Below are 12,454 nucleotides of genomic sequence, written 5' to 3' on the forward strand. Positions count from 1 at the left end.
AGGTGGTACTGCAGAGTTTAAGAGGTTAAAATAAAATGAAAATAGCTGATAAAAGTTCATTGACTGATGGGATTTGTTGGGCAATGTGTACGATTCAGGTCTTAGATTGCAGTATGCTGCCGCAGTAATCTGATATGATTGCCAGTCTATTGTATTCTTTTATTGTATTGATTGATTTCTTCACTCTCAGTGCTTTCCCTTCTTTTCATGTAATTTCTTTTTCATCTGAAGCTCAGCACACACGTAAATCCCAACATAGATATTTTTATACCTACAAAAGCCAGCTGAACTGAACTGCCCTAGTACAATACTTCTCTGACAGCTATCTAAAGGTATAGAGTGTTTTGGTAGCTGTTAAAAGCAAGTTGCTAATATTCATGGCCTGCGAGTGAACACTGGAGAAGGCCTTCACGTTTGAGCATGTTCGTGAATTTGAAGTGTTGTGACTGTTCTGTCAGTCTCATTATATGCCTTCATGTGTGTTTTCTTTCTGAAGGATGGACAGTCCAGAACAGTCAGGCAATTCCAGTTTACAGATTGGCCTGAACAAGGAGTGCCAAAATCAGGAGAGGGATTCATCGATTTCATCGGACAGGTGCACAAAACCAAGGAGCAGTTTGGGCAGGACGGGCCAATCAGCGTCCACTGCAGGTCTGTGCAAGTTCGGGAGCGATTTTCTTAAATGTCAATATGAAAGTGGGTTGGATTACATGGATATGTGGGAAGACAAACAGCACAAAAGACTGCTGGTTTGAACTCTAATGGTTTTGTTGACTTCTGTGGCTTTGTTTTTATACACTGCTATCTTAAAAGCAAAGGGGCTTCAAATGGTTATTTGAGGGAAGCCATAGAAAAACCACATTTGGTTCCTTAAAGAACCATGTTTGTTAAAGAGGTTTTTGTCACTTGAAGGTTCTTCATACTTACACATCTCTACATGGTTCTTTATGGAACCAAAAGTGATTCTTCGATGGCATCGCTCACAGAACCATTAGAAGCACCTTTATTTTTAGGAAGCAAGATGTCCAAAATGATCTAGACAATACTTTAAGGTGCACCCACTGCTAAGACATTAATTCATCAATTAAATTAAAGACATCAATTTGCTCTTGCACACAGTTTTTTTATCTCATTGACAACAGAATCTGAATTATCTATAACAGCGACACATGAATCCCCCAGCTTTGGGCTGTAGAGCAGTGGAGCTGCCTTCCCTTCATCACTATGAAGCTCCATTCAATACCTTTAGGATGAGTTGGAGTGAAGTTTGTGATCTAGAAATAATCATCTACCATCAGTACCTGACCTCACTAATGCTTTCATGGCTGAGTGCATTCAAATCCTCGCAGCAATGTTCCGACACTTAGTGCAAACCCTTCCCAGAAGAGTGGGGACTGTTACTGCAGCAAAGAGGAGACAAGCTACTACTATCAATACACTTCATTTCACAGACCTTTGGACATATTGGGCCAGATTCGTAAAATGCACCACCACATTTACTGTGTCGTTAAGAGCCAATGGCATTGCGGTAAAACGCTTGCACATAAACAAGAATTACTGGTGGTTTTATCTGAGGTTTTAGCATTTCCAAGAAATCTGTCATTACCAATCTTTCTCCTCATTAGCATGCATCATTAGCGATTGATAAACAAATAAAAAAACAAATATGCATGGATGAACTTGGTGGTAAATGTTCCAGTAAGAAGCTGAAATGGATTTTATTATCTTTTTGATCTGTTTGGATTAAGCACGACAAACATCACAACCACAGTTGAGAGAAACTTGATGTTCTTAAGAGGGTTTTCAGAGTAAGTAGTATAGAACGTCTGTGAACAGGGCTCAGTCGGTTAGATAAAAATATATATAGAGAAAACAGACACAGCGATACAGGTACAGATTGAAGTGTTAACAATAATAATAATAGTAATAATAATAATAATAACACATTTTTATTTATAAAGCACCCTCTGGAAAAGCTCAAATCACTTAGCAAATATTAAGTAAACAAACAATTTTACCGTGGCATAGGTTTTAGGCCCAGCCCATACACACCCAGATATGTTGTCAATAAAATCATACCATTTAAAAAACAAACAGAGCTTTAAGGGTGTTTTCCAGGGTGGAGATTTTTGAGAACTCCATTTTCACTGTTTCATGTTGACAGACACAAGTTTTTAATTTTTTAATTACATTTTTTTTCTTTCTTTTTTTTAGATTTTAAGCTTTTATTTCCAGGTAAAAATCACTATTCGAGTCTTTGTGAGATATCTAATTGAGTCTGTTTGAACAAGATAGAGTGCCATATTTAGGTATTTTGTTTCAACTAGATTGGTGCATTTCTAAGAAAAAACAAAACATTGGTAGACTATTTGCACATCTGTGCCAGCAGTTATACCTCACCAAAAATGTAGTCACTCATCTCAGAGCCTGAATTTTGCCTGTACTTTCGTCTGTTTTTGTAGAAAAGACCATATCATACAGTGTCAGACACTACACAAACAAGTCTACAGTATTTTGAACACAAGTTTATTAAATATGAGCTGCGTCACTCAAAAGAGTATGGTGCAATCTCAGTTGATGACTAATACTGTTGTGCCCCTGGCAAGAACACCTGACCTTATGCTGTTCCAAGGACACGGCACATGCTGTTGGTTTAATTTAGATGTCCTTGAAGGCCACAAAAGGCATATTCCGTTTTTCTTCTCTGTAAATGTTGATGATATTATCATTGGTTTAACAGCTCCACTGATTAATGAAAGAGTTGGATTTCTTTTGCCTTAAACCAATAAGCACTCTATACTGTTAATATGATACACAGTGCCTTTACAACAGATTGCAGTACACAGTAGAAGTATTGGGGGCAATATGACGTCTATTATAAAATAAAGAATAAAGCTCAGAGTGACACTGTGAACAGACACTATGACTGAGGATCAAGAGTTTAAATCCCGGGTCATGCTGCTTCGCCATCAGCAGCCGGAGCCAAAGAGAGCACAACTGACCACCCTCTTCCCTCATCACTCTCATTGTAATGCTGACCGGCATTGGCATCTGTTGGCCGATGTATCAGAGCTAGGGATCCAGCCCTTTTCTCCAAACGCATTAGCTGTCTAGTGATGCTTCATCGGCAACTTTTGGAAAAAGAGGAACTTCACATGTATTAGAGGAGACGTGTGCTTGTCTTCACTTTCCTTGTGTTGGGAGCATTGCAGGTGATGGGGAGAGTTAATTGGCTCAGCTAAATTGTGGAGAATATTGGGTTTAAAAAGCAATAAAGACATAAATAATGTTTAAATTCATTTTTATATGACAATAAAATAAATTGCTTAGCAGTCACACTGAGCTTTAAATGATACAATTAGATGCAGAAATGATTGAGTCACTAAGGTGTATTACTCAGTAACTACAGGCACCTTTGTATAAACTGGTGGGGCCATTCTTTGGAAATAAATGTTTGGAATAACACTTTCGGCCTGCCGGAGGTTCATAGGCTGTTTAAGGGGTCAACATGCTTAGCAAATCGCTGTGTCGTGTGGATCTCTATTTTTGCTGTTTTGCACTTTTTGACATTTGACATTTTGTTTGGCAATTTTATTTATTTACTTCTTTGTTTGTTTGTTTATTTGTTTTTTGAGTTTTGAGTTTGTGAATCGGACAGTTGTTCTTTACATTGTGTTCAAACTTTATTATGAATGGACCAATAGAAATGCTCCAAAATGGCTTTGAACAAAATCTTTTTACATTAACTTCCATTCAAACTTACATTCAAAGTTCTAGCAGGCTTTTACTTTCTACTTCCATTTTCAGTAAAGTGGTAAAAATGACTGATTCCCTAAAGTAATGGTTTTACTGCTTTTGGACATTTTTCTAATTTGCTCAAATATTTGAGGCAGCACTAAAGCACTGCTGCTCTAAATTAAATGGAAAGCTGAAGTCAGCGTAGGCCGCTCAGTGATCGAGCCCTGTGTGTTTTTATGCATATTTTGTTATGGATGAGTGTAAGGGAGCAGAGTGTCCATAAAAAAGATAAGAGTCAGCTCTGAAGGGCAGAGGAAGGGTCAGGATCATGCCTGCATGGACCGCTGGGTCACATTAGATTGACTAATTAATCAAATGAGAACGATTCATTAAGCAGCTGTCAACCCCCACACAACCCCCACACACACACATACACACACACACTTTTTTCCCTTTGCTCCTCCTCTGTCTCATTCATTCACTTACTCACTGATTCCCTTCCTCTCTCACTCTTCTGGTTTTTCTCTGGCTTCTTCTAACACACATTTGTCTTTCTTCCTGGCTTTGTCTCTCAGTGCGGGCGTGGGGAGAACAGGTGTGTTCATCACTCTCAGTATCGTCCTGGAGAGGATGCGCTACGAGGGGGCTGTGGACATCTTCCAGACTGTCAAAATGCTGCGCACACAACGACCAGCCATGGTGCAGACTGAGGTACATATTTATGATGTTTGTATGAGAAATCCTTACAGCTGTTTTGAAATATGTAGGAGAAAGCCTTTTCACTGGACAGTAAAAACAGGATATACTCTTTTTTTATATATCCTTGATTTCAGAAAAAACAATGAATGATTAGGTGTCCCAATATTTTTGTCCATACAGCTTATGTACTGCACTACAAAGACCACATTCAAGAAGGTGGGATTAACACTGCTTGTCTGTTATTGTTCCCTGGCTTTTGCAGGATGAATACCAGTTCTGCTACCAAGCCGCCCTGGAGTACCTAGGAAGTTTTGATCACTATGCAACATAAGAGAAGGAGAAGACATTCATCTCGATGCCGCTTCTCAACGATCTACAAAACCACACAAGATTCGCTTGTTTCAAAAACAAGCACCTATTTACTGGACCGTGAAAATGAATGACGCCGTTGCAAAAAGGGAACGTTTTTTGAAGTACGATGACATCGCTGAACGAAAACCTGCATTTGGAAAGTGAAGGGGGGAGGGGGGTGGTAGGGGTGGGAGGGTTGACAAATGACAAAATTACAAAGGACATGTTTTCTCTCGTGAACTTCCGGGAGAAGTTCTGTATCACACAGCAAGCTTATTACCTCAGTGTTCAAATATTGATATTAATGTCGTGGTCGGCTTTTTAGAAATATTACAACGTGGATGAAAAATGAAAACCTCTTAAAAAAAAAAACAAACAACAGACTGAATAAAATAGTGTAAAAAAAAAAAGAACAAAAACATTGAAATCTACAGCCTGGAAAATTGCTGCACTCTTCAACGGGAGATTTACCCCATACTTTATTTGCCAATGAAAAGGTCGATGGCGAACTCCGGTCAGCTGCCGGAGGGAGCGGCCTCTGCTGCGAGGAAGAGGAGGTAGCGCGACCTTGATTTCGACCCTGGCGGAAGCGGAACTCCTACCTTCTGTGCCTAACGGAGCAGCAACAGCAGAGGGTCAGAGGTTACGAACTCTTGGGAGGAGGACGGCTGCGGTCACTGACTCATCTAACAGTACATTAGTAATGTGATATAATCAGTTTCAGTGTCTCTTTTACTCCTGGTCGGTCGGAGCGCTATTGTGAGTGAACTTTGCCTTTTGAAGAGCTGTCAGATTCGTCGATAGATTTTGTCGTTTTTTTCGACGGAAGCGCCTGTGAATACTGTTATTACTATGGTGTGTCACTCTCTCTTTCTCTCTCTTTTTCTCTCCCTAGCTCTCTCGCGCTCTCTCTCTCTTTCTCTACAAATATGCTGCTTATACCCTGTGTGTGAAGAGAAAAACAAAAGGGGTGTGCAACGGCTTGAATCTACTCATTCATATTCGATCGGTTTCCCTCTCGCCAAACTTGTGGGAAGCCGCCCGAGCGTCATTTTCCTTCGGAAGAAGCGGCAGGACGACTGCTGTTTGATCAGCATCCCAGACCAGAAGCCAGAAAGGCTGGTTTAGTTCAGGTCCCCTGTTTTAGTACCATCACACCACATACCACAACTTACGCTCGTGGTTATGTAGACCCATCTTGGTCTGTAATTACCCCAAAACTTATACGTAGGCCGTTGGCGGAGCGCCGAAAAAGTTGCAGAAATACTGTGCTGAAGTGTTTCAAATCCTGAGGGCCATGTCCTGCAAAATCAAACGTTCTCCACAAGGCAGCGTGACAGCGTTCCTCTTCAGAGATCTAGCGAGCGAATATCAAAGCACTGTGGCTTTCCTAGCGAAAGCTCCAAAGCTTCGTGAAGTTTGCCGTGCGTTCTCCCTCTTAGCTGAAAACAGTTTTAGGGATTAGGAGCGCCACGTCCCGGAAGTGAAACTCCCCAGGCCGACTTGTGGAAGCTGATAGAAGTCAGTCTGCTCCAGTTATGCTCTCATTTAATTAAAAACCGAACTATGAGAAAACGTCAGCGTCACTTTTTCTTTCCATATTGTGAAGGCTTCGTCCGTAGGAGTAGCACAACTATAGTTATTTTTTTCCAGAGGAATTAGCACAAGCCGCCTCAAGAAGCCGGAAAAGGTCGCGGAACAGTTTTTCGTAGGTCCTCGTTCTCTTATCTCAATGAGAGACTAAAAGTGAGCCTTATTGTTGTCGTCGAATATTTAACCAACTTTTTTTTTTTTAGTTCGTTTTGTTATTATGCTTGAATTTCTAAGGATATTTATATAATTTTTTTGAGTACTTATTGGAATATAATCGACGAGATGTTGTGTAGTTGGCAAGCTAATGTGACTGTACATGGTCCCTATGTAAGATTTTTTAATATATATATATATATTACCTGTGCACTGAATTCTCTCTTAGAGCGTCCTGTAGGAACGATACAGCACAAGGCCACGAACAAACTCCAAATGCGACCAAGAAAAAACCCTCCCAATATTTTTATCATGCTCCTATGCCCTGTTTCTCTCCCAAAAGACCTCTTACAAGATTGTTTCCTTAAAAAGAAGGGAGTTCCGATCCCAGGAACATGCTTTCCCTGGTGAAGGTGACCACTTTATAACCAAGAGATAACAACCGTTTGAAAGTTCTGGGGAGAAATGAAAGGGACCTTGAAGTGACCACAGCAATTTCTGGACCTAGGCCTACCGTCCTGTTCTTTAAAGCACATTCATGCTCAAAGAGTTATTTTCACTTAGAGCTGACCCTTACTTTCCTAATATATGTACTTATATGAGACTACACTCAATGTTTTTTGTTGGTTTTGGGTTTTTTTTTGTTTTTTTTTTTGCTTTGATCACCCGCTGTGAAAATGGTTACAATGAAAACTGCACAATCTACACCTCTGAAATGATCAAATATCAGCTCTCCGTATAGCAGCAGTTTAGAAGAAGCACACAGATATGTGTTCTAATGCACTTTGATCCACAGTTTAAAATGAATAGTGGATATGAAAGTCATCAGAAGTCTTTTTATTTTTGTGTTTTTTTTTTTACGATCATCCCTGAAGTTAAAGCACATTTGAAAGATCTTGAACGACTTGGAGAGAAAAGGAACCCTCTTCAAAACAGTACAACCGTCTGAGTACCTACCCAGCTAGCTTTTGATGTTCCGTATCTCTGACACGTTATGAATCCTTTGGAGAAAAGAGACACATGTTAACGGTAATTGAACACAAGAGCAAAAACTGATTTTGAACAAACAAACAAACAAAATCAAGAACAACCAAACACAGCAACCCCCTTTCTTGCATTCCTACGATGCATTTAAGATATTCAGGCCAAGTGCTACAGAGTGTTCACACTTTCAACCTCTTACTTCTATCTCTGCCGATTTATTTGAAACCATGTATGTAGATATGTTGACTTTGTATTAAAAACAGAATGACTGGATATACAGTACTGTGCACCGTGTCTGCAGCCTTTCTTCCCATCCTCAAACCTCAGGGTTACACACTGCGGTTTTGCAGCGATGAATACTATCCAATTATGTTCAATTAAGTTTTATTTTTATAACGTTTTTCACAACGAATGCTGTCACAAAGCAGCTTTACAGAGATCCAGGTCAGAAACTCTTTTGAGCAAGCTAGTGCTAACAGTGGCAAGGAAAAAGAGGAGGATTGAAAGGAAGAAACCTTGAGAGACTCAAAGGGGGACCCATCTTCCTCTCGTCGACACTGAATAGCAAAATAGCAAGTAAGCTCAACAGGAAAAAACAACAATAAAACAACTGAATTAAGAAAAAAATGTGTGATGTTCAAGTAAAAAATATAAAATAATAATACCATGTTTTAAACAGTATTTGGACTCGGTACAGAGCAGATAATACATTTGGTGAGAGTGCTGGAGTACAGTGAAGACTAACTGAAGTCCAGCCCGTCTAATTAGGCTAACGTTAACTGCCCGGCTGACAACTAGCTAGTTAATTGGGTCACATTGGCCATTCTACACAAATTTCAGACACAAGACGTCAACATCACCAACAGAACAACACGACACGATTGTCAAAAGGTCTTAAACAAACAATAATAATAAGTCATAATAAATAATGGCACGATTCACTGTCTAGTTATCAGGCCGCTGCACTACAGCTCGGGTCCTGCAGGCGGGCTCTTTCAGCCAAGGCTGTCAATCACTTCATTCACACAAGTGTAACCCCGCCCACTTCCGATCGAGCAGAGTGAGGTTTGACAGCTGATTTCTGATTGACAGTAAAACGTGCCAGATTTAGCAACTGTAGAAAAGTAACTGCAGGAATCAGACACTAGAGAGGAAATTAAGATGGATGTTGTCCGTGTTGTCCTGCAGTCATTGGTATTACCAAAATAGGGCAGTATTTCAAAATGACGACGCATCTGATGTGTCTATCTAGTACAAAATGAAATTATTCATGTGCATTTAAGGTGGCCACGGGGTGCTGGGGGTGCTGTGGGTGCTCGCTGATCGGTGAAGTCACACTCTGAAAACAGGTGGGCAAACAAACCTTAGTCCACCTTAGTTGGGAGTTTAATGACGTGCTTAGCTGGCTGTCTAAGCCTAGCTGGCCGGCTATACAGGTCCAAACATGGCAGGACCGGTCCTATTAGCTAGTTACGACTTTCTGTTACTCCCAAAACCAGTCACTCAACTTTAGCTACTCTCTCAGACACAAAGTTATTATTGTCAATATTGGTGTCAGTTAATCAACAGCTGCACTGGGTGCTCTGATACTCGAGTGGCTACAGACCCAAAAACCATAGAAAAAAAAAATTAATCGTAGCTTTTTGGTCCTTTTTCTTGTCTAAAAGTTTATAAGTGGGAGTTTCTGTCAACCTGAATAGCTAAGTGTCCTGGGGTCAACAGAATGCTATGCTAGCACAAGTTAGCTAGTTAAGCTAAGCTAAGGCTAACCAGCTTCTCTCTCATGATTCAGTGCAGTTGTTGACATTTATTAAATGATTGTGTTCACTTACTTTGTCACCCTGTGAGCAAACTGCACTTTGTCCGTTTTTTCGGTTTTAAAATAATGCAGGGTGAGATTGAACGGGCGCCACAGAACCTAGAACCATCTGCGCTACCCCCCACCATCGGTAAGACTGTGTATCGCGGTAATATTTCGAGATAGTGTGAAAACGGTGGAAATGAGACAATTTTAATAGTTGCATAGAAGATCTGGAGCCCATGGACATCTCTGAAAGGTGAGATGCTTTGCCAGGCCTTCACTGCGGCCTCCTGAATGGAGCATTATTATAATAGTAATAGAACAGAATATACATTTATTCATATGTAGAAATCTAGGTCTAAATCTGTGTAGTTTGCTATATATAGATATAAAGAGGTATGTGAGATTTAGCCAAAAACATGCATGCGTTGTGACGTCAGACTTTTCAAAAAGCTCCTACTTGGAGCAATGTTGCTCCTCAGTAAGGAAAGGGCTTGAGACCGGCAATGTGACCTGAAAAGTGCCCTGAGTTTTTTAGTTTTTTAGGTGAGTGAGGGACTGAGACTGTGTTAGTTAAATACAGTGGTTTAGTTTAGTGTTGAGGTGAGTGAGGGTCTGAGACCGTGTTAGTTAAATACAGTGGTTTAGTTTAGTGTTGAGGTGAGTGAGGGTCTGAGACCGTGTTAGTTAAATGCAGTGGTTTAGTTTAGTGTTGAGGTGAGTGAGGGACTGAGACTGTGTTAGTTAAATACAGTGGTTTAGTTTAGTGTTGAGGTGAGTGAGGGACTGAGACTGTGTTAGTTAAATACAGTGGTTTAGTTTAGTGTTGAGGTGAGTGAGGGACTGAGACTGTGTTAGTTAAATACAGTGGTTTAGTTTAGTGTTGAGGTGAGTGAGGGACTGAGACTGTGTTAGTTAAATACAGTGGTTTAGTTTAGTGTTGAGGTGAGTGAGGGACTGAGACTGTGTTAGTTAAATGCAGTGGTTTAGTTTAGTGTTGAGGTGAGTGAGGGACTGAGACTGTGTTAGTTAAATACAGTGGTTTAGTTTAGTGTTGAGGTGAGTGAGGGTCTGAGACTGTGTTAGTTAAATACAGTGGTTTAGTTTAGTGTTGAGGTGAGTGAGGGACTGAGACTGTGTTAGTTAAATACAGTGGTTTAGTTTAGTGTTGAGGTGAGTGAGGGACTGAGACTGTGTTAGTTAAATACAGTGGTTTAGTTTAGTGTTGAGGTGAGTGAGGGACTGAGACTGTGTTAGTTAAATACAGTGGTTTAGTTTAGTGTTGAGGTGAGTGAGGGACTGAGACCGTGTTAGTTAAATACAGTGGTTTAGTTTAGTGTTGAGGTGAGTGAGGGACTGAGACTGTGTTAGTTAAATACAGTGGTTTAGTTTAGTGTTGAGGTGAGTGAGGGACTGAGACTGTGTTAGTTAAATGCAGTGGTTTAGTTTAGTGTTGAGGTGAGTGAGGGACTGAGACTGTGTTAGTTAAATACAGTGGTTTAGTTTAGTGTTGAGGTGAGTGAGGGACTGAGACTGTGTTAGTTAAATACAGTGGTTTAGTTTAGTGTTGAGGTGAGTGAGGGGCTGAGACTGTGTTAGTTAAATACAGTGGTTTAGTTTAGTGTTGAGGTGAGTGAGGGACTGAGACTGTGTTAGTTAAATACAGTGGTTTAGTTTAGTGTTGAGGTGAGTGAGGGGCTGAGACTGTGTTAGTTAAATACAGTGGTTTAGTTTAGTGTTGAGGTGAGTGAGGGGCTGAGACTGTGTTAGTTAAATACAGTGGTTTAGTTTAGTGTTGAGGTGAGTGAGGGACTGAGACTGTGTTAGTTAAATACAGTGGTTTAGTTTAGTGTTGAGGTGAGTGAGGGGCTGAGACTGTGTTAGTTAAATACAGTGGTTTAGTTTAGTGTTGAGGTGAGTGAGGGGCTGAGACTGTGTTAGTTAAATACAGTGGTTTAGTTTAGTGTTGAGGTGAGTGAGGGACTGAGACTGTGTTAGTTAAATACAGTGGTTTAGTTTAGTGTTGAGGTGAGTGAGGGGCTGAGACTGTGTTAGTTAAATACAGTGGTTTAGTTTAGTGTTGAGGTGAGTGAGGGGCTGAGACTGTGTTAGTTAAATACAGTGGTTTAGTTTAGTGTTGAGGTGAGTGAGGGGCTGAGACTGTGTTAGTTAAATACAGTGGTTTAGTTTAGTGTTGAGGTGAGTGAGGGGCTGAGACTGTGTTAGTTAAATACAGTGGTTTAGTTTAGTGTTGAGGTGAGTGAGGGGCTGAGACTGTGTTAGTTAAATGCAGTGGTTTAGTTTAGTGTTGAGGTGAGTGAGGGACTGAGACTGTGTTAGTTAAATACAGTGGTTTAGTTTAGTTTTTTAGGTGAGTGAGGGACTGAGACTCTGTTAGTTAAATGCAGTGGTTTAGTTTAGTGTTGAGGTGAGTGAGGGACTGAGACTGTGTTAGTTAAATACAGTGGTTTAGTTTAGTGTTGAGGTGAGTGAGGGGCTGAGACTGTGTTAGTTAAATGCAGTGGTTTATGTTTGTGTCACACTGAAAAAGCATTTTATATTATAATATTATATTATTGTCTGTAAACAGGGGGCGGACTCAGCGGTGGCTGTGGGCATGCGCAGTTCATTTGCAGTGTGGCCGTGGAGCAGTATGGGTCTGCTCTGGCTGAGAGACTGAGCTCTGGGAGTGTTGTGGGACGGGGCTCACGGCAGCACCTGCTGCTGAGGACAGTAACTGAAGAACATGTGTGTTCACCTCAGAGTCTCTAAAAGTCTCCAATAACACCAGAAAAAGTTGCTAGATTTGTTGGTAGTCACTTTCTTTTTTTAGTTGTTAGATATAGTGACAAGGTCGATAAGTTGACTGCACTGCCTTGAAGAGCATTTTTAAAAAGCTCAGTTTTCGATTACTAAAAACAGTGTGTTCATGTGAATAGGAAGCCAAAACATAAATAAAAGATTAAAAACAATATCCAGATACATGAGGACAGGCCCTCAGGAAAGGCTTGTTAATTAGCTGATTAGCTGAATCAGGTGTGTTGGGAGAAGGGTAAACACAAAAATGTGCAGGACAAATCACATTGGTGCATTTTGTTCCCTCCAAAAGAACAAAAATAAAGAAGCCTTTTCTGG

The 12,454-nt window shown here is 40.5% G+C and overlaps 1 protein-coding gene across 1 annotated transcript in view; it reads left to right on the forward strand.

Moving 5' to 3' along the window:
- The window catches only part of LOC140545532 (receptor-type tyrosine-protein phosphatase S-like), a 187,556-nt gene extending 182,601 nt beyond the window's left edge, over positions 1-4,955 (forward strand). Inside the window, exons 32-34 of the mRNA XM_072668328.1 lie at positions 497-651; positions 4,314-4,449; positions 4,700-4,955. Coding sequence (XP_072524429.1) covers positions 497-651; positions 4,314-4,449; positions 4,700-4,768 — 360 coding nt within the window. The 3' untranslated portion in view covers positions 4,769-4,955. The remainder of the gene's footprint in view (positions 1-496; positions 652-4,313; positions 4,450-4,699) is intronic.
- Positions 4,956-12,454: the final 7,499 nt, after the last annotated feature.

This window comes from Salminus brasiliensis, chromosome 23, assembly GCF_030463535.1.
Source record: "Salminus brasiliensis chromosome 23, fSalBra1.hap2, whole genome shotgun sequence".
Lineage (NCBI taxonomy): Eukaryota > Metazoa > Chordata > Actinopteri > Characiformes > Bryconidae > Salminus > Salminus brasiliensis.